Below are 27,533 nucleotides of genomic sequence, written 5' to 3'. Positions count from 1 at the left end.
TCCTAGTTCTCCACTTAATTCTCATTGGTGTGAGAACTTCAATGTAATGTTGTTTGTGAAATTAGTCAAGCACATATATACCTGGAACATCTCCAACTGTGAATGACTATAGTCTTTAAGAGAGCATCATCAAAATGTGGAAGATTTTGTGTTCCTTATTGTCTTGCCTCTCTCTAAAAACTAGTATTTTTTTAAATGGCTTTTTAAAGTCTTTACATTTGGATTTCACTTTGATTACAAAACAAATACATTGAGCACCCTTTGTAAAGAATACCCCAGAAATAATGAATTAGATTAATTTTGGGGGGTGATCATTTAAAATGTAGTGTATTTGACATAGGATGATGGGAAATGGAAAGGTCAGCAAACATCAGCTCAGGGTTTTCAAGCCCTTGAGCTTGACTGAAGCTGTGAGGCGGGACTGCTTCTCTAATAGGGAGGTGCCTTCTCATTCTGCCCACAGGGAGGCCACTTTGACCTGGCTGACCGGATGTTTCACAGTGTGCGGGAGGCCTGGTACTCAGCATCAAAGCACAACATGGCAGACGTGAAAGAACTGATCCCAGAATTTTTTTACTTACCAGAATTCCTGTTCAATTCCAACAACTTTGATCTGGGTACGTAGAGCTGTGGCACTGTTTTAGAAATGTCATCCAGAAAGACATTGGTAAAAATAAGTCACTTTTCTAAAGACTGCAGTACACACTGAGGAGATGGCACTGTGATTCAGCTGCCACTGTTGACTGTAATTGGGTGTCTGCGATTAAGCAGAAAAAGAAAAATGGCTCTTTCAAACCTAGAGTCTGGGAAACATTTATAAATTGACACAGATTACATCTTCTGGTCAGAACATTGTTATGTCAATGAAAACAGACATGAGGTAAAAATTTATTTGAGAATTATTACAATTGAAACCCATTAGTAGCCAATAGTGGTGTATCCAAATTTTCATGTATTATTTAAATCTTATGTATTGCTTGAGGCACTCTCAGGTTACATGTAATATGTTTTAAAATTAGAATTTCATAGTAACTGTAAGTAAATTCCTTTTCTTATCCTGCTAGGGTACTGATTTCTAGAAAAACAGGACCAAATCAACATTCATAAAAAGGAGAGAAATTTCATCAATGCTCTGCTCCCCGTGTGTTATCTAAGAGCTACAGGAAATTGATTTGACTTTGGTTACAGTTTCTTGGAACACAGTTTGCTGATCTGTGTTTCTGGTTATTTCTTTTAAAACATATAATAATTCCATTGTTTCCACTGTAGGATATTTCTGCCAGATATTCTTCTGTTTTATATTTTTTTATACCTTCTACTTTATACTGTATTTAAGAGTTCAACATATAAATCATTACTATACTACCTCAAAATGTTTCATTAACAGAAAATTCAGGAAGCTATTCATATCTAATTATTTGATTGATTTTTTTAAAGACAATTTTAACTTAATTTATCCATCAGCAGTCCTAACTTTGTGAAATTATAGCTCCAGGTCCAATGGAAAAGATAATATGACTCTCTGAGTAGCCCCAGCAGAAGTCCTGAAGTTGAGTCTCATTACTTCTGATTGGTCCTGGAGCTCACCCATGAGTAGCTAAAGACACCAAATTCTAGGACTTGGAGTTGGAGGGAGTGTTGGTTACTGGAAGGAATAGAATGGATAGTAAATAAGGAAAAACAACTGATGTGTACACAGCATTTGCATATGGCTGCACATTAGTGTTATATTAGGTTTACTTATAGTTCTCCTTCGGAAAAGGACTGTCTTCCCTAGGGACATCACTTTCCAAGACACAAATATGGAAAGGTACAGAAAGAGATACCGTCGATCTTTCAGAAACACTAGATCCATTATAATAGTCTGTGTTGCAAAAATGTTTTAGCCAGACTACTTACAAACCCAACCAAATGCTCCACTTTCACGTGAATAATAAAAGGACCGTGTGACTCTGTCACACTCACCTTCATAAGAAATCATTTTTCTTCCATGAAATCACAGACTACATAAAGCACTATTTGCTTGTAAAACCTATAGCCATAAAACTGTAAGAGAAAAGCATAGGGTTAAATCTTAATGATTTTGTATTAGGCAATGGATTCTTAGATGGGATATCAAAAGCACAAGCAACAAAAGAGAATTGAAATTGATCAAAGTTTAAAACTTTCTGCATTCAAGGACATTATGCAGAAAGTGAAAAGAAAACCTTCACAAAGAAAACGATGTGTCTTCTAAGGGCCTAGTGTCCAAAATATGAAGAACTCTTACTGTTCAACAACAAAAAGATGAACAATTCAATTTTAAAATGGGCAAAGGACCTGAATAGAAGTTAGTCAAATGCCCAATAAGCACATGAAAGATGTTCATTATCATTAGTCATTAGGGAAATGCAAATCAAAACCACAGTGAGGTGCCACTGTACATCTAAATATGGCTTGTAATGTGAAAAACAAAAATGTGCACTAACAGAAAACATCAAAGACTGTGGAGAAATTAGAACCTTGTCCGTTGCTTATGGGAATGGAAAATAGTTCAGCCTCTGTTGGAAGCAGTGTGGAAGTTTCTCAAAAATTTAAACATAGAATTACCATATGACCCAGCAATTCCACTTCTAGGTATATGTCCCAGAGAATTGGAACAGGGCATCAAGTGCATGTACCCTCATGGTCAAAGAGGCACTGCCTGTAATATCCAAATGGTAGAAACAGCCCACGTATCAATCAGTGAATAAACAAATTGTGGAATCTATCTATAGATATAAAAGCCTAAGTGACCGTTCAACTGTCCGACCAGTAGCTATGATGCGCAATGATCACCAGTGGGCAGACGCTCAACACAGGAGCTGCTGAGCTGCAGTGATTTGGCAGCTGCGGTTCTCAGGTGACGCACCTGGAACCAGAGAGGGGGGAGCCTGATTCCAGGGTGTGTCACCCGAAAACCGCCCTCTCGCAATCCAGGACCCTTGGGGAAAGTCGGAGAGCCGGTTTTGGCCCAATCCCCATAGGCCTGGCCAAGGGACCCCCCCACTGGTGCACAAACCCATGCACCAGGCCTCTAGTCTACACTAATAAAAGACAAAGATGCTAATTGACCGTACCCTTGCTATGCCCTAAGCCACGCCCACCAGCCAATCAGAGCGACTATATGCAAATTAACCCAACCAAGATGGTGGCCAGCAGCCACAGAGCTGTAGTAAGCAGGAGGCTTGGTTGCCCAGGCGATGGAGGAAGCCAAGCTTCCTGCCTGCTCTGAGCCAGCTATGGCCTCCGCTCATGGCAACAAAGTTTCAATTATAGAAGACAAATAAATCCCAGATACCTGCTTCCAGCCAGCCTCCACTGGGAGCTCCGGTGGCTGGGGGCAGTGGCCAGCCTGCAAACAGCCATCAGCCCCTCACCCAGGCTGGCCACACCCTCATGGGGTGAGGGTCCCCTCTGGGGGGCTTAGCCAGCCTGAAAACAGCCCTCAGCCCCTCACCCAGACTGGACAGGCACCCCAGCAGGACCCCCCACCCTGAAGGGGCTGTGGCCGGCCTGCAAACAGCCATCACTCCTCACCCAGGCTGGCCAGGCACTCCTATATAATAAAAGGGTAATATGCAAATTGACCCTAATAGCAGAACAACTGGGAATGACTGGTAACTATGACACACACTGACCACCAGGGGGCAGATGCTCAATGCAGGAGCTGCCCCCTGGTGGTCAGTGCACTCCGACAGGAGCTCTGCTCACCCACCAGACAGGCTGACTGTTGCCAGTACAGCGGTGGTGGTGGGAGCCTCTCCCGCCTCCTCAGCAGTGCTAAGGATGTTCAACTGCAGCTTTGGCCTGCTCCCCGCTGGCAAGTTGACATCCCCCGAGGGCTCCCAGCCTGCCAGAGGGATGTCTGACTACCAGCTTAGGCCTAATCCCCCAGGGAGCAGGCCTAAGCCAGCAGGTGATCATCCCCTGATGGGTCCCAGACTGTGAGAGGGCACAGACCAGGCTAAGGGACCCCTCATCTCACCCCACCTCCCCACCCCCGCCCCGAGTGCATAAATTTTTGTGCACAGGGTCTCTGGTATACATATAATAGAATATTATTCAGTCATAGAGTATGAAGTATCAATAAATGCTGCAACATGGATGAACCTCAGAATGTTAGGCTAAGTGAGAGAAGCCAGACACAGAAGGTCACATAATGTGTGATTCCATATATGTGGAATATCCTGAGTAGGTGGTTTCCAGGGACGGGGTGAGAGAAATGGGAACACCTGCTTTATGGGTACAAAGTTTCTTTTTGGAGCGATGAAAATGTTTTGGGACTAGGGAGGTTATGATTACACAACATTGTAAACGTACTAAATGCCACTGAGTTGTTCACCTTAAAATAGTTAATTTTATGCTATGTAAGTTTCACTCCCATAAAAAGAAAGCAATAGAATATGTTTACCCCTTTGCCCAGAAAAGATGGTAAATGGTTTAAAAGAAAAATCACTGGAGTTTTTCCCTGCTTCTGGACTGAGTGACATTCACTCCTGGTTTTCTTGTCCTCACACCCTGGCAGTACTTGGAGGGGCGCTTCAGAGGCAGGATTAGATAAACCAAGCGTTTTCTATAGACCTGTTCCCTTTAAGTTTTAAAACTGCAGATAGTGCTGATTAAATAACAGTTATATCACATAATCATTTAGGGATTATGAGCAAAAATTTGAAAAGCAGATTATACTTGAAATAGCCTGGGAATTGTCACCTCATCAAAAAATTAGGCCTGGAGGGCATTTTAAGGTACAGGAATGAGGGTGTGAAAGGGGGGAGCGGTTGTAATAAGTTGATTGTTTTGTTTTTTTCTTAAGTTTTATGGTAATTTTTCTAACCAAGTCAAGACATTCCTTTAAACAATAAACTGATTTGTGTATCTTTCACTTAATATCACATTGTAAATAAGCCCATCAAATAACAATGATGAAAACAAGATTGCTTCTAAGGAAAATATTTTTATTGGCCACTACTTGGAACTGTCTTTGTGTTCTAAAACTTGAACAGTTGCACTTTTCTATGAAAATTCCTAATGTAGCTATTTATCTAACCAACTGCTGTTAAGCTAGTGAGCAACATTTTTGTTTATAGAGTCATTTTTTATAATGATCATCTGATTTGTACCTAGCAGAACTATAAGCTCAAGTTAACTTTTTGGTGTTACTTTTAAAAAGTGAAAAAAGAACCTGTTTCCTTAGATGCCAGTCCCATTTAATGTGTTTTGTTGTGGATAGATTTCATAGCAAATGGTTTCTTTAATACCTTAGTGATTATCTGGCTATAACTTAAATTAACAGAATACATTATTTTAACAATACATTAGAATAACAAGAACACGTGGAATACATGTCACTTGGTGTGCATTATCACAACATGATATTTCTGTTTCTGTCAGGTAGCCTGTAGTCTACCCAAATTTTTATTTTCTGTTAAAATGATACACTAACAGCAAAAGGTTGAGTTTTATATTTTACTAGAGGCCTGGTCGTGCACTGGGGCAGGCGGGGGAGGGGTGTCCCTCAGCCCAACCTGCACCCTCTCACAGTCCAGGACTGCTGGCTCCTAACCGCTTGTCTGCCTACCTGCCTGCCTGCCTGCCTGACTGATTGCCCCTAATTGCTCCTGCCTGCCAGCTGATCACCCTCTAACTGTTCCCCTGCCAGCCTGATTGACGCCTAACTGCTCCCCTATTGGCCTGATTGCCCCCAACTGCCCTCCCCTGCTGGCCTGATTGCCCCCAACCACCCTCCCCTGCCAGCTTGGTCGCCCACAACTGCCCTCCCCTGCTGGCCTCATTGCCCACAACTGCCCTCCCCTGCCGGCCATCTTGTGGTGGCCATCTTGTGATGATGTGAGGACGTGATGGTCACCTAGGCTTTTATTAGTATAGATTTCTTTAATGAGAATCTTTACAGCAAAATATATATCAGCTCTATGGAGCTCCCTGAAGAATTAATGCATCAGAAATATGAGAAACCCCATGTATTCCAAATATCCCAAGGAGACAGTGGCACTTTCATTTCTTCTTTTTTAAAAAAATCCTCACCTGAATAGATTTTTCCACTGATTTTTAGAGAGAGTGGGAGATAAAGGGAAAGACGGAGAAAAACATTGATGTGAGAGAAACACATCAATTGGTTGCCTCCTGCACACACCCTGACCAGAGCCCAGGCCAGGGAGGAGCCTGCAACTCATTTCTTCTTAAGCAAAGAAAGCAAAACGAAAGTTACTGAGGAGTTGGGAATTCTTTCAATAGCCTTCTCCATGCGAATGGCAAAATTTTGTCAGAACATTAAGACAAGAATATCAGTACTAGTTAACTACTGATGACTCACCAAACACGAAGCATTCTGGAAAAGCCTAAAAAAGGCAGAGTTTAGAGCAGCAGTCACCAGTCTTTCAGACCTCACTGACCAGTGGTCCATGGACCACCACTTGGCAACCGCTGGTTTAGAGAAATGTTAATTGTCTTCCAAATGAGCCATCCATCCTATGGGGATTAAATTTGAGGGGTTTTTCCAAACTCAAAACAGTAGCCCCATAAAATGTTTCATTAAGGACTCCTGTGGTCAGTTAAGTTTTAGACATGTTGTAATATCCCTCCTAGAGAAATGCCACGTGTCTGAGGAGTCTTGCAGGAAAGAAACGCCCAACTTTGCATAACTCAGCATTTCCTGAAGTCACTTGACTGTGAGCATCCCTCTGTTTTGCTAACACTTAATAAATCTCTCTGAGGAAGTACACTAAGGATCAGTCTTAGGAAAATAGCAGAGCAGATGATATCTGAGGGTCCTGGTGGTAAGATTTCATAGTTCTGATAATGAATCTACACCCACTGTTTCTCTGTTATGTTAACATGAAGTTACTATTTATCACATTTTTCATATCTATATATATTTTTTTAATGTATCCAACTGCACAGGCTCTAAACAAAATGGCACCAAGCTTGGAGATGTTATCCTCCCACCCTGGGCAAAAGGGGACCCACGAGAATTCATCAGAGTCCACCGAGAGGTAATGGGGGTACACTTGGCAGTTGAGCTTGGATCTCATTGGGCCATTGGCCACAGTATGAAGAGAGGACCTTGAGCAATGTATCACCCATTTGGTCAAGTTACTAATATTGTGTTTATGATTTTTAGTTATTTTAATTCCTGTTGATCACTGGCCAATTTTTTTCCTTTCTGAGCAATTAATAAATGTCAGCCAGTAACTGAACCTTTGCTTTGAATTACAGGCTTTGGAATGTGATTATGTGAGTGCCCATCTGCATGAATGGATTGACTTAATCTTTGGCTACAAACAGCAAGGCCCTGCTGCAGTAGAAGCTGTAAACGTCTTCCACCATCTGTTTTATGAGGGTCAAGTGGATATCTACAACATAAACGACCCACTGAAGGAGACAGCCACAATAGGGTTCATTAACAACTTTGGTCAGATTCCTAAACAGGTATGGATGTTCTTATCATCAGTGTTCTCGGGTTCCGTTTTTAAGTGCTGTAGCATTTCTTTACATGATCAATACCATACGAAATAATAATTAAAGTTAGACTAAGTTTTCAATAAAGGACCATAAATATCACCCAATAGGTTCCAAGAGTATTGCTTTCTCCTCCCTTTTACGTACAAATAAGTAGAAATTTGGTTGTTCACGGAGAGTTTTCCTTGCAGGCTAGTGCAGGGTGTGCTTTCCTATACCTGCACAAGACCTGGCAAGAGGTGAGGAGAGCCTCGTCAGGAAAGCAGGGGATCTGGGGCACAGTATACACAGAGATGGGATTCCATCCTGAGGCCAGTGATGAGCCAGTGCTGAGTCTAAGCAGAGAAATAGCGTGGTCATATCTAGATCTTAAGGATCATTCTGGCCACAGTCGTGCACACACATGCACACACATGCATATGCATTGTAGGGGAGCCAAATTAGGAGCAGAGGGCCACCTAGGGAGCTCTTGCAGTAAGTAGTTCAGGAACAGGTAGTTCGAATTAAAGAGGTCTGATAAGTGATGTGAAACTGCCTGCCATGGGAGTGCCTGGGACCCATTCTGCACCAACTGCTCTAATCACCTTCAGTTACGAGCAGAGCTCAGAGACTCCCTCCCTTCTTTTGTCCCCATTGTCCAGGACACACCTGGAGGGCAGGTGCACCAGGAGTAACCAGCACTGTGGAGAAGGCTTACGTGGGCCGGTCAGACCATCCACTTTCCCCAAGTGCCCACACTTTGACCTCAACTATCCTTCTCTGTTCCTGCTTCAGCTATCTCCTGGACTCCCTTTTTGTAGGTTAACCAACCTAGTGGTTCCCAGAGCTGACAGCTGGGAACACAGAACAATGGCTTGTCTTTGTACATGGAAAAACTGAGAGGAACAGACAGCAGGACAGCCTGTAACTACACTGTTCCTGGTGCAATCTGATCCCCCAGTGAAGGAACCAAGTTTACTGTAAAGTGAAATGCTTGTTGATAAACACTAATCACAGCTGAAGACTCTTAGCTAAGCCTTTCCTTTCTGCAGAGGGTTTTAAGCACAGAAACCATGTCTCATACCCTCTGGGAAAAAATATTCTGAACAAAATTAATCAAGATAGCCCTGGCTGATGTGGCTCAGTTGATTGAGCGTCGTCCCGTGCACTCAGGGGTCTGCAGTCAGGGCACATGCCCGGCTTTCAGGCTCAATCCCCAATAGAGGGCATGCAGGAGGTAGCCCACCGATGTTTTTCTTTCTCTCCCTCTAAAATTAATAAAAACATATTTTTTAAAAATAATCAAGATACATACATGTAGGATGTTTGTTCTATTTTTGAGTGTAAGCGTTAAGCAATCTAGAAGATAGAGTCTGGGTAATAATGTATTTCTAGGATATTCCAGTGACTAATATAGAGTACTATCAAGTGTAGCAGTCCTAAAAAAATCTAAACTTCCTGGTCACCGTATTCGTGCCTCTTTCTATACCTTTGCCTGGCTCTGTCCTGAAATCCTCATATAAAAGTTCGTAGTAAATGTTCATTCATAAACATGCCTCCAAGTGTGTGGGTCTTTTTATACAACTTCAGAGGCTTGGGTCATTATTAACTTCTATAGAAAATAACAGAATTCTGATACTGTACCCCTATATGTAGATAAAATAGGGACAGTATGTTAAGTGTTTGGGAGCCTAGAATGTATATCTTTCTCTGTGCATAGCATTTTTCTTGGTCAAATTCATAATGTGGTGGTGTTACTTTCATCTTAAACCTCACTTCTTCTAAGCTTTCCCTAGTATCTTCCTTAGATAGCAGTTTTCTGACGGAGATAGCTCAACGCTTATTTTGAAGATGAAAAGTATTTGAAAAAGTCATTTCAAATGTACATTAACACTTTTTAATCCTGTAGAAATATCGAACAGAGATGCCAAAGATTTTTTTCTTTCTTCCTTTACAGCATGGCAAAGTAAAAAGAAGGCAACAATGTTTACATTTTCAGCAAATTAGCAACACCTAAGAGACCAAAATGATGTTGCACAGAGAAAAACCACCTGAAGCCAGAAATAGCCCAATAAACAGAATGTCTGCTTGCCCTCCGTGGCAGAGCGGTGTCGATCTATAAGAATTAGTTAATCTTTAGACACCATTGGAAAATAATTCTCAGTTGACTATAGTTTGAGTAAATTAATTGACTTTTGAAAAGTTAGGAAATCATTGTACCACGATGGTGACACAAACTATGGTGTTGTAGCCCTGTCCCTGCTTCCAAAGGTGCGAGAGCTCTGGCAGTCTCTGAGCCTCTTATAATTTCTTTCCTCAGAATTTGATAATGCAGTACCTGCTGGTTGTTATAATGCTTAAGTGAAATAACATAATACCTGGCATGTAATAGAGCTTAATAAACATTAGTTTTCATTGTAAAATGTATCATATGATCTCGTACCAGCTATTTAAGAAACCTCATCCACCAAAGCGAGTGAGGAGTCGGCTCAATGGAGACAATGCAGGAATCTCTGTCCCTCCAGGCTGTACAGGTGACAAGATCTTTTTCCATCATCTAGACAACTTGCGGCCTTCTCTGACACCTGTCAAAGGTAAGATGATGGGAATAAACCTTTGATTCATGATTCTGTGGGATTATTTAAGAATCCTAGTTGAGCAATAACAACTTTGCTTTATGACAATAGTGTAATTTGTAATGAGTGCTGTATTTATGTGTTAAATCACCAAATACTCATTAGATTTTCTCCTTCTCTGTTTCTGTTTTGGCCTGTTGGATTTTCCATGAAAAAGAACCAAAAGGGTTTCTTCCTCCTACTAAAATATTGAAAATTCTAAAGTACCAACTCTGTAACTCACCCTTTATATTATATATGTAGAAAAACTTCTGCCACCTTCATTTATACATATTCTGCCAATTTAGAAATAATGGTAACAAGACTGCATTTTTAATATGCCAATTAAAAGTATTTATGAGCTAGCTAAACGTACTTTTGCAAGTGGATTATTTTCTCCTTAGAATTAAAAAAAAAAAATGTTTTTGCAAAGTCTTGAAGTTATCATCTAAAGAAATCTAAATATTGGTGCTTCAAAGTCTGGTTAATTGGATTGGCCACCAGCTCTAGGCCATCTGCCTCATTACACAGACTTCGCCCTGCACCAGCTCCGGCCTCTGCTCAGCAAGGGTTCTGGAGCACTGGTGTGGTCGGCAGCGTTCAGGGCAGAGCAGGGAACCTGGGCCTCTCGGGGAGCACCATGGCCTTTCTTCAGGGAATATAGGGTGGCTATAACTTGAGAGGTGCCGAAGGTCTAAATTGGTTCAGTCTATGTGTGACGTGCTGGGAACATCCCAGATCCCTCTGCACAGCCCTAGCAGTCAAGAAGGCAGGCCTGACTGCTGGGAGCACACCAGGTACTCAGACAGCAAGGCTGGAGGGGAAGCCTGGAGGGCAGGGCTCCAGAGACTGACAGACCATGCTCCACCTCTCCGGCCCTGTTGTCAGGATGCTTGTGTGAATATTTGGGATTACTTTACCATCCGCTATGGAATAATGAAGTTTATTTTCCCTGCCCTTGTTGTAATGTGTTGATTCATTTTGTGTAGAACTCAAGGAGCCTGTGGGACAAATAGTGTGCACAGACAAAGGCATTCTTGCAGTAGAACAGAACAAGGTGCTTATCCCACCTACCTGGAACAAAACTTTCGCCTGGGGCTACGCAGACCTCAGCTGCAGGCTGGGAACCTATGAGTCAGACAAGGTTTGCATCCTTTCTTTCTCATTCATTTCATCTTGCTCTTATGGGTATACTGCTTAATGGGGGTGGAGAAAGCCCACGCCAAGGGCTTGTCAACTGGCCCTCCAAGGCCCAGAGGAAGGGAGAGCAGGAAAAGGAGCGAGTGGACTAGTCATGCTTCTTACAGAACAAGCCTCTTGGGGCAAGTTGTATTCTGGGGACTAGCAGTTTCCCTCCACTCTTAGAACTCCTCCAAGAGGTCCTAGCCAGCCAGGCAGTCAGCATTTCTTACAGCCAGAGAGCCTCCCCTGGTGAGTCACTGCCTGGCTCTCTCATCTCAGTTCTCTTAAATGGCTGACGGAGACCTGTCACCGCATCCCCCAAGAGTCAGCGGCCGCTATAAGTCCTGTAAGTATCCCTGGGGAGAGGCAGTGTGTAGGGATCCTTTAGTGCCCTGTGCGCCCTCTGACAGTCCCCTCCTACATGCAAGAGGGATACAGTCTGTGCCGGTGATTTGGGTTGTTTTATTGAGCAGGGTGATCGCTTTCCCCGGGGTCTTGTCCGATGGATTCGAAGAATGAAGCCACGGACAGAAGGTGATAGGTAAAAAGTACAGAACCTTTATTGCAAGCAGACACTACCTCTAAAACCCTAATTCTAGATTCTAAGCCTAAGACTCTGTCCCTCCTGGATGGACAGAAGGGGACCCCATGGGGAGGGCCCCTGTCCCCCAATGGGGGGAGCCTTCTCTCTCCTCTCCTCTCCTCTCCTCTCCTCTCCTCTCCTCCCCTCTCCTCTCCCCTCCCCTCCCCTCCCCTCCCCTCCCCTCCCCTCCCCTCCCCTCCCCTCCCCTCCCCTCCCCTCCCCTCCCCTCCCCTCCCCTCCCCTCCCCTCCCCTCCCCTCCCCTCCCCTCCCCTCCCCTCCCCTCCCCTCCCCTCCCCTCCCCTCCCCTCCCCTCCCCTCCCCTCCCCTCCCCTCCCCTCCCCTCCCCTCCCCTCCCCTCCCCTCCCCTCCCCTCCCCTCCCCTCCCCTCCCTTTCTCTCTCTCTGAAAAACCAAAAAAATCCCCCTTCGTGTTCCTTTGTCTCCAGTTTACATATGCTACAGTTCTTTGTCTGAACCTGACCCTTTCTTATTGGTCATTCTACTACATAGAATTAGTTTTCAAAGCTCAAAGCCCATGTGGTGTCTGCTGTGTTCTCTCCCTCTTATCTTGTTGGTTGGAGTCACTTTTGATTTATCTTATGGTTTTCTCCCATAAAGTGCTAGCAAAGAAAGCCTTATCTTATAGCCCTCCCAGCTACTCAGGTCAGGGCTACGATTGGCCTAAATTATGGTCACTTTAATTGCTCACGCCAGAGATACTCCTGTCTGTCCTTGGTTTATGGCTGTTTTAGTTGCACAGGACAGAGATATTTCTGTGGCATTTCTCTATCCATTGTACAAGTAAGATAAGCACCTCCATTATGTATTCAAGTCTTCATTATGTATTCCTCTCCCATAGACCCTCCTGATCTCTGGGACTCCCTAAACCTGCCTAATTAAGGTGCTACCTAACCCTTTCAGAAGTCTGTTTGTCACACTGTAACGCGTTTAGTTAACATTCGTATCAGTGGCGTTCATGCTTCCTTTTACATTGTAAGTGGCTACGGCAAACACATCCTTTACCAGGTTATCCCCCTGCATCTTACAGAACATCACTGAGTCTGACGTCATCTTCCCGGACTGAAGAAACTGGAGGCCCCCATTAAGGTTTCTAGCAGCAGCTATGGTTAGGAGGCTGTAGAGGGTAGCTCAGAGTAGAGCTTCAGTGGAAAGGATGCTAAATTGAAACCAGCCCAGAATGTCCTGTCATTTGCCTGTGAGGACCTGCCTAGAGGCCTTTGTCCTTCACACAGTATGCTTGTTGTGTTTCCAACACTCATGGTACTTGATGGCCTGTGTCTCACATCTGCTTTATTTTGCAGGCAGTGACTGTCTATGAATGTTTGTCTGAGTGGGGCCAGATTCTCTGTGCCATCTGCCCCAACCCCAGGCTGGTCATCACGGGTGGAACAAGCACAGTTGTGTGTGTGTGGGACATGGGCACCTCAAAAGAAAAGGCCAAGACCCTCACTCTCAAACAGGTAACAGAATAGGTGAAAGACATCCCATCTCAGCTGCCCACACTCTAGCAAGCATGTCAAACTCTGGCCCACAGGCCGCATGCGGCCCATGATGAATATTTTTGCAGCCCAGTCAATATAATGGTATGTAAGAAACGTTTTAATAAAAATTTCATAACGTAATTTTTACAATATCTTGTTATACATAATTATTAATAATGAACTACAACGTTTGCTAATGACTGATTACTATAATCGTGTTGCATTCATTTCCTTTATGCGCCTTACGCACAAGCACACCATTTCTCTCCACTAATACTAGCAGCAAATATTTTAGCAGCCTATTGCCACATCATTAGTCTTGAACTGACTTGTTTGGTGTGCGCAACAGGAAATACTTCACTTTCGGAGAATAAGAAAAATAGGTTTATTTGCGTTACGCTTATTAGTTTGTGCAGTTAGTTATTCAGTGTCTGGTAAGTTAATGTTCAAGAAAAACTTAATTTTTATTAAAATATTCTATTATGTTAACAATTACTCTTTATTTCAGCCTTTTGTATTCAGCATGTCTCTATCAAAATAACCCTACATTTCTATGAAAATTGAAGCTTTTGTTTTTTTGCAGCCCACATAAACTTAAACCTTCTTTATTTGGCCTGTGTTAGCCTTTGAATTTGACATGCTTGCTCTAGAGAAAGTAAAACTTCCTTAATTTTAAGGCGCTTCCAACATAATGGACAGAACCAAAAAAATATATGTTCTTTTGCTAGGAATGGGTCTAAAAAGTACAGGAAATGAAATCAGAAATACTATTTCTAAAAATTATCTATGAAGGTCTTTTTTTAAAAGATCTGAGGCATGCTGTCTTTCGGTAGTATATTTTAAAATAAACAAGTAACATAAATATTTCTCAAAAGTTATATATAAATTGAAATTTTACAAACCAGATTATATTAGTGCTACTGATTCACTATTACTTTCCTTTCTGGGCAATTTTCGTTCAGTTGGACCATTAAATCTTTGGTTCCTTTGTCTTTCTCTTTCCTCATTTATCGTATCCCTAAAGATATAACAAACTCCTGAACATATTCAGTAGATCCATTGATGATAATATTAACAAATATTTTTTATAACTTCTTAAGTACTGACTATCCTAAATTTCTTAGATTCTTAAAGCAAGAATCCTTTTATGATTAAGCAATCATCTTTTAGCATTTGATTTGTGAGTTATCACACAGTTGTTGTTTTTTAGTGTAGTATACATCTAAGTACTTTTATGATACAAATTTGACAATTAGAATAACAGTATCTCCCAGTTATTGAGCACCTACTATTTTAGGAAAGTGTGCTGAATATTTAAAAAATGTAAAACATCAGTTCTCACAGTTCTACAAGGTAGTTATTAGCTCTCATTACACCTGAAAAACCAAGGCTTAGAGACACATAGCCAAGTCACTCTCAGTGGTAAAGCCAGGATGTAAAGTTCTCCATGACTCCAAAACTTATTTTAAAGCCGAACTCAAACAAAATATGTATGGAAAGAATTGAACCCCTTGTACTTATATTCCAACAACCATCTATATGGCCAGAACTTCCTTGGCTGCTGAGTCTGAAGGTAAGCCATGTAAGGGATGCAGTCTTGACATGAGCAGACAGAGACAGACTGACAGTATAGTTTGCTGATCCAGATGCCTGCTTACAATTTTTTCCATTTAGAAAGTGAGCTTTGGAGCTATTAGGCTAGTAACCCTCAGTAGAAAGTGCTTCTTATTTAAAACAGCCTCCTGGGGTTTAATAAGCATATAATAAAGATGACCAAAATGTTAAGCCACTTCATTACTTAAATAGTAAATTCAGATTACTGTTAGGAACTCCTAACTGTATTTTCTTCAAAATACTTATTTGCCCGCATTGCCATTTCCATGGGTCCTGCTTCTCTTCCTATTCCAGCGAAAGAGAAAAGTTTCTGCTCTGTATCTAGTTTGCAGAAGGAGTCCCTCTGGGGCACAGTTGCCTGTGTCTCCTGTTTAGTGACAGCTCAACAAGCACATAAGAGCCACATTTTCCCTTTATCTTCTGGGACCATGTACCACAACCATGCAGTTCTCACGGTTTGTATATTTTTAAAAAAATCCATACAATTGCAGTTCCTTACAATGAACTTAACAGGAATTGATGGCATGAAAGAATAGATTCAAGAGCTGAAATTTCTGTATTCTGGGGGCCATAATCAGTACATCTCCACATAGAAATGGTAGAAAGAAACCAAGCTGGGTTGTAGTACCATTCTCTCTTCCTTCCAAGATACTGGCCCAAGTCCAGGAAAGAATTAATATAAAAACAGAGACTGCAGCCTCCAGAGCCCTCCAGGTTGCTCCCTGCCCCCCCCCCCCACCCCCAGTGGCTTAAGGCAAGAACAGTTGGCAGGAGCAGAATGAAGGCTTTCTAGACGCTGCGCCTGATGCTCATCCCAGCACACATGCTGTCATTTCCTGGTGCATCCAGGGTCTGCTGTCCCCCTCAGCTGCATGGTCCCTGTGATCAGCCTGAGCTTTCTGTTCTCCTTTATAGGCCCTGCTTGGCCACACTGACACCGTCACCTGTGCCACAGCTTCATTTGCCTATCACATAATCGTCAGCGGGTCCCGTGACCGAACCTGCATCATCTGGGATCTGAACAAACTGTCATTCCTAACCCAGCTTCGAGGCCACCGAGCTCCGGTTTCTGCTCTTTGTATCAATGAATTAACAGTAAGTAGTAAATTGTCCTCTTGGTTCATGTTTAGGAAAACAAGTAGGTCTAGCCAACATAAATAAAAGATGACTCTGAGTGTGCTCTTGGTTGTTAAGGACTCATTTCCTTGATTTATGTGTTGTTTGTAAAAGCAAATGGATGTTAAAGTTTATAACTCAGCAGTTCTATCTTAAAATTCATTCAGTGCTGCGTACCTCAAAGAGCAAGACTTGGCTCAGAACAAAACACTGTAAAATAGGTGGTTTTAAAACAAGGACTATGTAGAATTTGTTGCGGATGTTACAATTGTGTTGAAATTTTTATGAAATATGTTCAAATTATTTACTATGTAAAGTGAAAAAAATAACATTTGGGTACTCAAACAAGAAAAAAATTGTTATAGGACTACTAGAGGTACGATGCACGTAATTCGTGTAAGAGGTCTTCCTTCCCCCAGCTGCTGGCACTGGCTTCCCTCTGGCACCAGAGACCCAGGCTTCCCTCGCAGCCCTGGCTTCTTCCAGAAGGTCATCCAGTCTAATTAGCATATAATGCCTTTATTATTATAGACTAGAGTCCCGGTGCATGAAATTTGTGCACAGGGCAAGGAGGGTGACCCTCAGCCTAGCCTGCACCCTCTCCAATCCAGGATCTCTCTCGCAATCAGGGACCGCTGGCTCCTAACCGCTCACCTGCCTGCCTGCCTGATCACCCCTAACCACCTCTGCCTGCCAACCTGATCGCCCCCTAACTGCCCTCCCCTGCCAACCTGATCGCCGCTAACTGCCCTCCCCTGCCGGCCTGATCGCCCCTAACTGCTCCCCTGCTGGCCTGATCGCCCTGTAACTGCTCCCCCCTGCCGGCCTGATTGCCCTCTAACTGCTCCCCCCTGCCGGCCTGATCACCTGTAACTGCCTCTGCCTTGGTCCCTGCCACCATGGCTTTGTCTGCAAGACGTACGGAAGATGTCCAGTCTAATTAGCATATTACTCTTTTATTAGTATAGATTCTTAAAACAGATCTCAAAGTTAACAAAGGATATTATACAGACAAATTAAATGAGTTGGGATAAATAAATGCACTGGCCTAGGAGCCCCCATGCAGACCAGGCCTGCCTGAGTGGGGAAAGGGGAGGGTAGTCATTGTCACTAAGGTGTGTTGATAACTAGGGGTAGGTTTACAAAGGCTGAGGTCTCTGTGTCCAAGGGACAAGTTATCACATCTGTATGCCCACATATGCACAACAGTCTTGCAAAGCAACCAGAACTCCCCCAGCCTCATCACTTCTTAGCCGTATCTGCCCATTCCCACCTCTCTCCTTAGATCCCCTCCCCCCAGAGTCATCGTGTGTGACACAGAGCCCTAGCCACATCATACCATCGCCCAAGCGGACAGCTTTCCTTCTGAGGGATGCTACATCTTAGTTAATACCAGAAGATACTAAGTATGATGCTTTTAGTCAAATACCTTGTAGTCATTCAAAGAAAAAGGAAAAAGATACAAATTCAGCTCTGGTGAATGGAGATTAGAGTGTCTGATAACAGTAAGAGTAACCAGGGTTGCCAGTGGGTGGGGTGTGTGCAGGGGTAAAGAGTCAAATTTGTGTTTTGGTGTATTGAAAAGGTTTAAGATATTTGCAGAAGAGCACCTAGGGCTGGTCCTGCAAACATCTGAGCCTAAGTTTTACTGACATGTCAGTGCACCAGAACTGCTCTGGTCCAGCGGTGCTGCTCTGAGCCAAACCCTGGGTCACGCTATTCCAAGCACCTTGCTTTGGGGTTCTTGACTTAAATACTGAGAGTTTTGCTCATAGTCAGTAGTTATTTGAGCCAATATACACCCGTTGGATTGCAATAGTTGCTGCAAACACTATGGAAAAGTGTTTGGTTTTATTCTTGTGAGATGTTTTTGTAACCTCTTAATAATTCATGGGGAAAAAACTCATTAAAAGATTTATATTCGTGTTGTATTTTTGCAGCCAATTTAAGCCTGCTTTACTTCAGTCTACATTTTGGACCTAAGCTGCCTTGCTGCTTGCCCTTCGATTCCTCCTCCTATGTTCACCCCATGACCACAGGGTTGGTCTAATGCTCTCTAATGGAGGTGCCCTGGGGTCATCGACAAAGCCTTGTTCATTGTTCAGTACAGGAGGGAGAGGCTGGCTCTCGTTGTCACAGATGATTCAGTGGCCGATGCAGAGGCAGACACAGCAATGCTTTGCTGAGTATTTTATTTGTTTGGGTTTTCACCGTCTTGGTGGAAGAGCAGGAAGAAGGGAAGGAGGGAGAACAGTAGTAGGTTCTAAACTCAGTAGTGAGCATCATAACAGGCTGCTCAGGGGTGAGAGGCAGCATGGTGTGGTGTCCAGGCTTTAGGGCCAGAGAGCTGGGTTCACATCTTCACTCTGTGATATTAAGCAGTCACTTAAGCTTTTTTACTAAAGCAGGGCTAGCACTGGCTAAACGCACAAAGTCACAATGGAACGTCTGAAGGTCCGCCCCAGTAACTAGTAACGGAAGCAGGAGATGCTTCCGGAAGCATCTTAATGCCCTTAGCAGTCGTGAGCTGTATTCTCACCACGTTGGGTGGACCCCAGCCTGGTAAAATTTGAGGAGAAAACTTTTTTGTCTTCGGAACTCATGAAAACCTGAATTATCAGTGCTGGGAGTCTTAGGGTTTATTCAGTTTGCCAAGTGACATATATACCAGTTTTCATCTCTTTTTTCCTCATTCCCCTACCCTACTGTGAATACAAGTTTTTAAATAGTCTCTTACGCTGTTTCCAAGATGTCATCTTTTTCTTATTGAAGAGGGAGGCAGCTGTACCTAGACTGCAGGATTTCCCTTTGGCCCTGTAGTTTTCACTGGACTCACTTTGTAAAATTAAGTGGGGCGGGATTCTCGTCTGCCGGGGTCCAACCCCAGCAGGTCCAGGGGTTCCCAAAGGTGTAGAAGGAGTCGGCGAAGAAGGAAGGACACGGAGACAGTGTTCAGTTGATCAGCAGCCTAGCCAGGATCTCCAGCCAGGATCTCCAGCCAAGTTCTGGTCTGGATCTCCAGAGAGGTTCTGCTTCGGATCTCTAGCCAGGTTCTGTATCCATGTTGTCTTGCTAGGTTCTCCAGGTTCTCCAGCCAGATTCTGTAGCCATGTTCCCTCGCTAGATTCTCCAGCCAGGTTCTGTCCAGGTTCTCCAGCCAGGTTCAATCACCAGGTTCTAGTCAGGTTCTCTTGCCAATTTCTGTAGTCAGGTTCAGTCCAGGATCTTTTGCCATGTTCTCTCGCTAGGTTCTGTCTCTAGGTTCTGAGGCCAGTTTCTGTCCAGGATTTTTTGCCATGTTCTCTCCAGCGAAGTTCTTCTGTCTCTAGAGAAGGTTCTGTGTAGGTTCTGTGCCTAGGTTCTGTCTCCTAAGTTCTGTGTTCTTACATCTGTATTTATACCCGTTGATTCCAATCCTATCAATCTCTATTCCAAAGGTTAGGGCGTTTCTTATCTCCATTCCAGGGAGTAAAGATTATGTAGCTTAAGCATGATTGTTTGTAGTTAAAGTGATTAATTACCCACCTGGCACTTAGTTAAGAGGTTTTATTCCCTCCCTAACTTCAGGGGAAAATCCCTACCTGGGGAAACAACCTTTCTCAGAGACCTTGGTTAAAACACATAGTGCCAAGAAGGTGAGCAAACATATTAAGAACAGTATGCCATATATGCCAGGTCCCTTGAAACAGCAAGCATGGACCAGCTCCCGGCACTCGTCCCTATAAGAAAGGTATGAATCGGTTTTGTAAACAGTGGAGGGAGGGGAGGAGCTCACCTCTCAGATGGTGTTGGCAGGGAGTAAAGCCTCACTCAGCACTGTGCTGGGCACAGACAGCACAGAGGTCCTACCGCTGTCTCCATGAGGTCCCCTTGGCCGCAGCCACTCAGCCTTGGATTCTTAAAAAGGCCTCTGTTTGGGGTATTTTCTTTTAAGTCAGCAAGCACTGAATTCCAGGCCTCCTCAGCAATCACCCAGTCGCTAGTCACAGGACTGAAGGGGGCTTTGAGAGGCTGGCCAAGGATTTCATTTGCTTCTGGAACTAGGATGCAGTATGTCGTGCTTGAGAGTTCCCTTGCCTTCCAGGGGGACATTGTGTCCTGTGCAGGCACATACATCCACGTGTGGAGCATCAACGGGAACCCCGTCGTGAGTGTGAACACCTTCACAGGGAGGAGCCAGCAGATCGTCTGCTGCTGCGTGTCCGAGATGAACGAGTGGGACACCCAGAACGTCATAGTAACGGGACACTCGGACGGTGTGGTCCGGGTAAGTCACTGTGAGGAAAGCGTATTAGGACACCCACTGCCCTAGTGCAGCTGACATCATGGAGCAGCCGTAATGGAAGGGCACCTGTACAGGTTGTGACGTGGTCCGGAAGCTCTTGCTCAGACTCAGACAGGCCTGAGCCACTGTTCTCAGACATGGCTCTTCCCATCAAGTAGTCAGTGCTGCTAACCACCCGACAGTGTGACACCCATAGGCGCTAAGCATGGTTTCCATGGCACCTTGCATTGGTAAACGTACAAACTGCAAGTACTGGCTGTTGGGCCCGCGAATGACTTCTTAGGGAAGACAGGGACTGTCTCTGTTCTACAGAGAATCCGAGGTCACCCACTCCCTGGCTGCAATCCTGCCTGATCCCCTGAATCCGAGATAGTCTACCTTCTCTCAGCTGTCTTTGTTGGGCCTCTGCAGAAAATGGGACCACAGTGTTTTCCTTTGTGGTCTGTTCTAACACTGGGCTTTTTCTCCCGGGAGATTTTTCTTTGTGCTGCTTTTCTTTCCTTGTACGCTGTGAAAGCCTAGGGCAGCTGATCGCCGCCCTGTTAGTCACAGCCCGCTGAGCCTGCCACAGTGAGGCTGCCATCAGCCCCTCCCCTGCCACACCCTGCACCTTAGATAGCAGTTTTCTCTGGGAGCATGAGGCATTGTGCCAAGCTCCAGTGGTGAGGGCGTGTGGGGACCCCTCTTACAGAATGCCTTCTTAGCGATCCAGAGCACATATTAGTATATGCAAGGCTCTCAGGTGTTTTTATAGGAAACAAAACAGAGTACTTAGTTGAACCATGTTTCTCAAACTTTACTGACCACAGTCCTTTTCCCTCCACCATGAAACACCCATTAGCATCTCCTCAAACACAGCATGGGAAGCATGTTTATGTGATGTCAGTCCCCTGTTTCACCCCGAGGCCCCATCTTCACCCAGTAACATGCACATTGTTTGAATTCAGTTTTGGAGAATGGAATTTTTGCAAGTTCCTGAAACACCAGCTCCGGAGCCCACAGAAGCCCTGGAAATGCAGGAAGACTGTCCAGAAGCACAAATAGGTACTTGTATTTCCTAAAATGTTATATAAGAGTTTTCCTGTTTTTTGAAGTCATTGTGTATAAACTTCATCAAACAGTGTAAACCAGAGCCTGAGGTGGTTGGGCATTGCCATAGCAGCACAGCCACCAGCTGCTGTGGAAGTGGCCAGGCTCATGCTGGGCTTCCTCTAGTTCCCTGGGCAGCACGCAGTGGTTAGGGCCTTGGAGTTGGCTCCACCTAACCGTGTAAGTAAGTTACTAGCTTCTTTGAGCACCTCAGGCTTGGGCTTTCAGTTCTAAACGACGAAGTAGGACCTGGAGGCTGAGGTACTGGACAATAGACGGCCTGCACCTCAGCCCACATCCGGAAGTTCCGCCCGTCATTTGGCGGGCTCGATACGGATGTCAGGGTGGCGTGGTGTTTGTAAACTGAACAGAGGTAAACAGTGTCCCTGCCCTGGGCCTGCTCAGGAAGGGCATTCATTCAGACAGAAGCCTGTCATCTGTTATTTGTGAAGCGTGTTAACATTTTCCAGTGAACTAGAGAGATAGCTGACTCCTGTGCAGCAGGGGTGGGGAACCTTTTTCTGCCAAGGGCCATTTGCATATTTATAACATCATTCTCGGGCCATACAAAAGTACCATAGCCTGCTGTATTTGGTCACACATTTAATTAACTTACCCCTAATGCCTGGGCAGGGCCAGAGCAAGTGATTTTGTGGGCCTTTTATGTCCTACAGGCCAGACGTCCCCCACCCCTGCTATGCAGAATGATTGGCTGTAAAACCAGACTGAAATCTGCATTGGGTCGCTCATGTCCAGAGAACTCACCCCCCTTTTATTTAGAACAATTTTTGCAACAGTCTTCCCAGAAAGTGTTTCGGGTTTGACCTTTTGATTGTTTCTCTGTGGTTAATTTTTTGTGCATGGGGAGTTCAGTGTGAGTTTGACAACATGAGGGAGTTACTAAGGGAAAAGGCTTATTATCAGAAAGGCCCACATCACTTCTCTTTGTAAGCTGAAAGTAGTTTTTACTCTGTTTGCCAGAAAACAAATGATCTGAGGCACAGGGCAGTTTAATGCTTGTATTACTTTGATGCATGTAAATTTCTACATAGTCAACTGCGACTCCACTGAAAAGGCCATCTGAGTGTCTGGGAACATAAGAGTTCAGTTTTGTGTCAGTGGATTAAGCCCAGTGAGATGTGGGCACTTTCCCTTCGTTTAACACTTCTAAGTGAAGAACAGTGGAAGATGAGATGAATAGTGAGATGGAAGAGGGAGTCAAACTCAGGGAAGAGAGACGTGTTGTAGACAGGGTTTGGCAGAGAGCGGAGAGCAGCCACGGGATGGGTTGACTTTGGACGGTGCAGAAGTTGGGAGTTGAGGGTAGTTGCTTGGGTGAAAGTGAAGAACAAGCCAGTGGTTCACTGGAAATCAAAGCTGTTTCCAAGCCTCCTTGTCTGGAGACCTGAAAGCTCATAATCCCAAGCCATTAGGGTGAAAAAAATCCACTTAAATTAGCCAACTAGACTACTGGTGTGAGGAGCAGAGGGAACCAATGAGTATTTGTCTTGCTAAAAAATATGTATGTGTAATGAGTTGGTGCTTGCACACTTGTTCTTGTTCTCCTCTTTTCCAGTTACATATGTTTGTTTTTCATAAATTTTGGCTCCAATAGACTTTATTGTTAGGGAGTTGAGGTGAGGAAATGGAAAGGGAAAAACACAAAAAGCTTACTAAATGAAAGCTTTCTTCAGTATTTCATCTGTGTTGTCATTTATATTGACTACTCTGTGGAAGGCACTGTGTTTGGGACCGTTCCTGTTGAGCTGACCACTGTCTTACAGAAAGACTGTCCAAAGGAGAGAATTACTTTCTGCTGCAGGAACCGGGCGAGATTTCAGAGAACAAAGTGTTTAAGCCATGCCTTGAAAGATACATAATATGGAAACACACAGAGATTGGGAAGATGGCTGTAGGTTGAGCCAATGGCATGTGCATAGTTGGCCACAAGGAGCCAGGCTGTGTGGACGAAACCCTCTAGCTGAACTGTGGTAGAGAGTGTCAGGCAGATAGTGAGAAAGTGAGAAATTCACAAAGCTTTGGCCAGATTGTGAAAGAATGAATGTTTTGGCCAAAGCGTTCTGTGAACTCGGAAATTCTGCCAGGGTTTTTTTCCTATATGTAATCCAGTTGAAAATTCTGGCAATTTTTTATTGTTATGTTAAAATACAATGTCTACTGTGTCTCAGCTGATAGAGGAATAACACCAGTGGGACACAGCTGGGTCTAACTCTAATGTCCATGTGTTTTCTTATCCTCCCAATGACAGGACAGGAAGCCCAGGATGAGGACAGTAGCGATTCAGAAGCCGATGAGCAGAGCATCAGCCAGGATCCCAAGGATGCGCCCAGCCAGCCCCCCAGCACCAGCCATAGGCCCCGGGCAGCCTCCTGCCGAGCCACGGCCGCCTGGTGCACCGACAGTGGCTCCGATGACTCCAGGCGCTGGTCTGACCAGCTCAGTCTGGATGAGAAAGATGGCTTCATATTTGTGAACTATTCAGAGGGCCAGACCCGAGCCCACTTGCAGGGTCCCCTTAACCATCCTCACCCTCACCCCACTCTCATGGAAGTTCGGAATTACAGCAGATTGAAGCCAGGTAATTTGGAGTCAGGGGCCTCTGTCGGGCTCTTTGTGGGTGGTCTGTGTTTTGATGGATGGGGCAACGGGCTCTGGCTGCATCTGAGCCCTGTCCCTCTGACCTGGGCCACCCACAGAGGCCTCTGAAATGTCTTCTTCTGGATAGTGGATGTAGAGATTATATCCCACAATGGTGTTGCAGTATGTTTGGCATTTTTAAAAGAAAAGTACCTCAAAACAAAAACCTCATTCATTCACAAATCATGAAAATTTTTGAAAATAGGCAAATTATTGATTACAGATAAATAAAACTGTATTCTCAGGTAACTTTGCCTTGACTGAGATAGAGGCAAGGTCCTCAGTTGGAGAAGTTGTTATCTTCTTGCATGGAAGATTTCCCCTTCTCTGTATTCGTCTTTGCAAATGAGGCTTTCTCCGACCTGGCCCAGGGTCAGTGTTAAGCTAGATTGCTGTACCTTCAACCGAGGCAGCAGCTGCTGAGAGCCGGAAAAGCTGCTGTAACTGTACGTTGTAGCACCCTAACTTTTGAGAGCACCATGTTAGGGTACACCTAGCACAAGTTGGCCTCCCTCACTTCCTTATGTCATGTCTTCCGCTGCAGGGTACCGGTGGGAACGGCAGCTGGTGTTCAGGAGTAAGCTGACTATGCACACGGCCTTTGATCGGAAGGACAATGCGCACCCCGCAGAGATCACCGCCCTGGGCATCTCCAAGTGAGTGTCAGGCCCTTTCCAGCTGCTCATCCAGCTGAGTCCGCTGCTGAGCCGGGGCCCACAGTCTTCAGGAAAAACAGATTTCAGTTCATAATATGGCTCAAAAAGACAAATCAGAAGTTTGTAGTTTTTTTTTTTTTTTTAATATATTTTATTGATTTTTTACAGAGAGGAAGGGAGAGAGATAGAGAGTTAGAAACATCAATGAGAAAGAAACATCGATCAGCTGCCTCCTGCACACCTCCTACCGGGGATATGCCCACAACCCAGGTACATGCCCTTGACCGGAATCGAACCTGGGACCTTTCAGTACGCAGACCGACGCTCTATCCACTGAGCCAAACCGGTTTCAGCAGAAGTTTGTAGATTTGAATGCTGAATTAAACAAACAAAAAACAGCTTTGCCTTCTCTGTACTTCCAAGATACAACAAGGTTTGATCCAAAGAGAGTTGCGATGGAAGTGTTAATTCAGACCCAGTTCTATTTTTGTCTCTTCCTACACACGACCCTCACCCCAACACACACCCCCACCACCACACCATCCCCCTGAAAACTAGAGAGCTGCAGAGTAACAGAAAGACCTTCAGCCACATGGCTGTGCTGGCGCCGTCCCTGAGGGGCTCTGTGCTGTGTCTCCTGCAGGGATCACAGTAGGATCCTCGTGGGTGACAGTCGAGGCCGAGTGTTCAGCTGGTCTGTGAGTGACCAGCCAGGCCGTTCTGCTGCTGACCACTGGGTGAAGGATGAAGGAGGGGACAGCTGCTCGGGCTGCTCGGTGCGGTTTTCTCTCACGGAAAGACGGCACCATTGCAGGAACTGCGGCCAGCTCTTCTGCCAAAAGTAAGATGAGATGCACACTTTTTGAGTTCCTGGGGGTTAAGTTCTCAGGATGTCAGTTATGCCCAGTGCGTAGGTTCTGATTTGCTCCTGGGCTTCACTACCGTGTGCTGTCAGTCTAACCCTGTCTTCACTTTCTCTCTGTTCTTTATTGTTACAATTGTGAAATATTTCTGTCATACCGGGCCACCCAGGACTCAGAATGGGAAGTTGCTAATATTTCATTGTATTTCTGTGTAAAACATTATAGATTCATTTTAAGTCCTCTTTTCACCCTCACCAATTGCACTCTCTTCTCCATGTTGTCTTCAAAACAGTACTGTATTATGCTTTGTGCATTTGCAGTTTTACTTAAATATAGCATACCTTCTGTAGCTTGCTATAGAGATGCTTTCACAGACAACACAAGTTGTATAATTGTTTTGAACCAGTTATTGAGGCTTTTGTAGGTGTTGCTTATCAGAAGCAGTGTGGTCTTTTGGTTGTACTGACCAAATGCTCACTGGACTGCTGTCCATGTGTCATCCCAGGCGAGTTACCCTGAGCTCCAGTGGCTTCATCTTTAAAATGTGGATGGTTATCCCTTTCTTCACAGAGGTGTTGAGAGAATTAAATGAAGTCATTATATGAGGTTTATAAAGTGCCATGTGCAGATTCTGGCTATGTAGATGTTCAGCAGAAGGTATTTATAATTATTGATTTTTTTTCAGCTTAATGTCTTAAGCTTTCCTTTGGGGAAGTCTGATTTACGATGAGGTGCCCGAATGTTGCTGCAGCCATTCCTTGTGGGCCTTCCCAGGAGGCTGGCACAGGGTTCTGGCCTGTGGCTCTGTGCTCTGAGAAGCCCGCTCTATAAAACCCAGTAACCTAGTGGTTTCCAGTAGTGAACACCCCTGCATGTCCACTGGCACACATCTGTTCTTTGCAGTTTAATTTTCAAAATATTGTTTAAATGTAAGTAATTATTTAAAGTATCTATTGCTATCAAGTGTTGGATGGAGCCCTTATTTGAAAAACCGACCAAACAGTGATTGATGATGACAGAGCAGGCGCAGAAGGCAGAGCTGTCCCGGAGACGTGGCCCGCCCTGAAGTCCATGCCCTTCAGTTGCTGAGGTTCTTCTCAGAGTCCCGTAACAGTGCTTTAAACCCCTTCTGTTGGTAGCCCATTTATTCCCTGGACATTTTACTGGTAGATTAATAGAGGAAATAGAGTTCTGTATTTTAATCGTGTGAGAAGCCAAGCTTAAAATGATTAAATGCCATGTCCAAGGTCATACACTGCTTTATTCCAGGAATAGGAATATTTTTAAAAGAATTTGAACATTTCCTAAGTATAATCTACTTCAGGGAATTCTATCAAAATAAATAGAAAATGAAAACATTTGGACCAAACAAAAAAGCCAAACTATTTGTTTAAAAAACAAGTAAGGCGTGGATCAAACCAAGTGTTTAAATGCCCAAAGGAACTTGATAGTGGCCAAAGTGCCTTTTTTAAAAGATATGTTTTTATTGATTTTAGAGAGAGAGGAAGAAACATCAATTGGCTGCCTCCTGCATGCCCCCTACTGGGGATCAAGCTCACAACCTTGGCATGTGCCCTGACTGGGAATTGAACCAGTGACCTTTTGGTGCACGGGATGATGCTTAAACAACTGAGCCACACCGAGCAGGGCCAAAGTGTCTTTTAAAATGGGTAGTAAGTCTCTGCCAAGAGAAAAAGTCAAGCTCCAGGTAAAGATACTGGCATGCTTCTGAGTTCACAGGGCATGGGAAGCGGCCCTGCCAAGGAAGAGTGGCCACACAGCTGCCCAGACCCCTTGGCTTCATCCTGTAGGAGAATCTTAACTTTTTATAATTCTCCTCAGTCAAATAGCCCACCTTGATTTAATATTTCTTTTCTTCATAGACTGAAACAAA

General features: G+C 44.3%; 1 protein-coding gene across 10 annotated transcripts in view; it reads left to right on the top strand.

Moving 5' to 3' along the window:
- WDFY3 (WD repeat and FYVE domain containing 3) overlaps positions 1-27,533 on the top strand; it is a 182,118-nt gene that overhangs the window by 151,091 nt on the left and 3,494 nt on the right. For 8 of the 10 annotated variants that reach the window (XM_036338502.1, XM_036338493.1, XM_036338472.1 and 5 more), the window contains 12 exons: positions 464-617; positions 6,940-7,031; positions 7,255-7,467; positions 9,923-10,070; positions 11,081-11,235; positions 13,179-13,337; positions 15,888-16,067; positions 20,173-20,355; positions 21,321-21,417; positions 23,732-24,061; positions 24,665-24,776; positions 25,420-25,617. In XM_036338502.1, the coding sequence (XP_036194395.1) occupies positions 464-617; positions 6,940-7,031; positions 7,255-7,467; positions 9,923-10,070; positions 11,081-11,235; positions 13,179-13,337; positions 15,888-16,067; positions 20,173-20,355; positions 21,321-21,417; positions 23,732-24,061; positions 24,665-24,776; positions 25,420-25,617 (2,021 nt within the window). The remainder of the gene's footprint in view (positions 1-463; positions 618-6,939; positions 7,032-7,254; positions 7,468-9,922; positions 10,071-11,080; positions 11,236-13,178; positions 13,338-15,887; positions 16,068-20,172; positions 20,356-21,320; positions 21,418-23,731; positions 24,062-24,664; positions 24,777-25,419; positions 25,618-27,533) is intronic. The other 2 variants (XM_036338519.1, XM_036338529.1) reach the window with 2 other exon arrangements.

The sequence above is a fragment of the Myotis myotis genome, unplaced genomic scaffold (assembly GCF_014108235.1).
Source record: "Myotis myotis isolate mMyoMyo1 unplaced genomic scaffold, mMyoMyo1.p scaffold_m19_p_1, whole genome shotgun sequence".
NCBI lineage: Eukaryota > Metazoa > Chordata > Mammalia > Chiroptera > Vespertilionidae > Myotis > Myotis myotis.
This window is presented reverse-complemented; position numbering and strand designations above follow the sequence as displayed.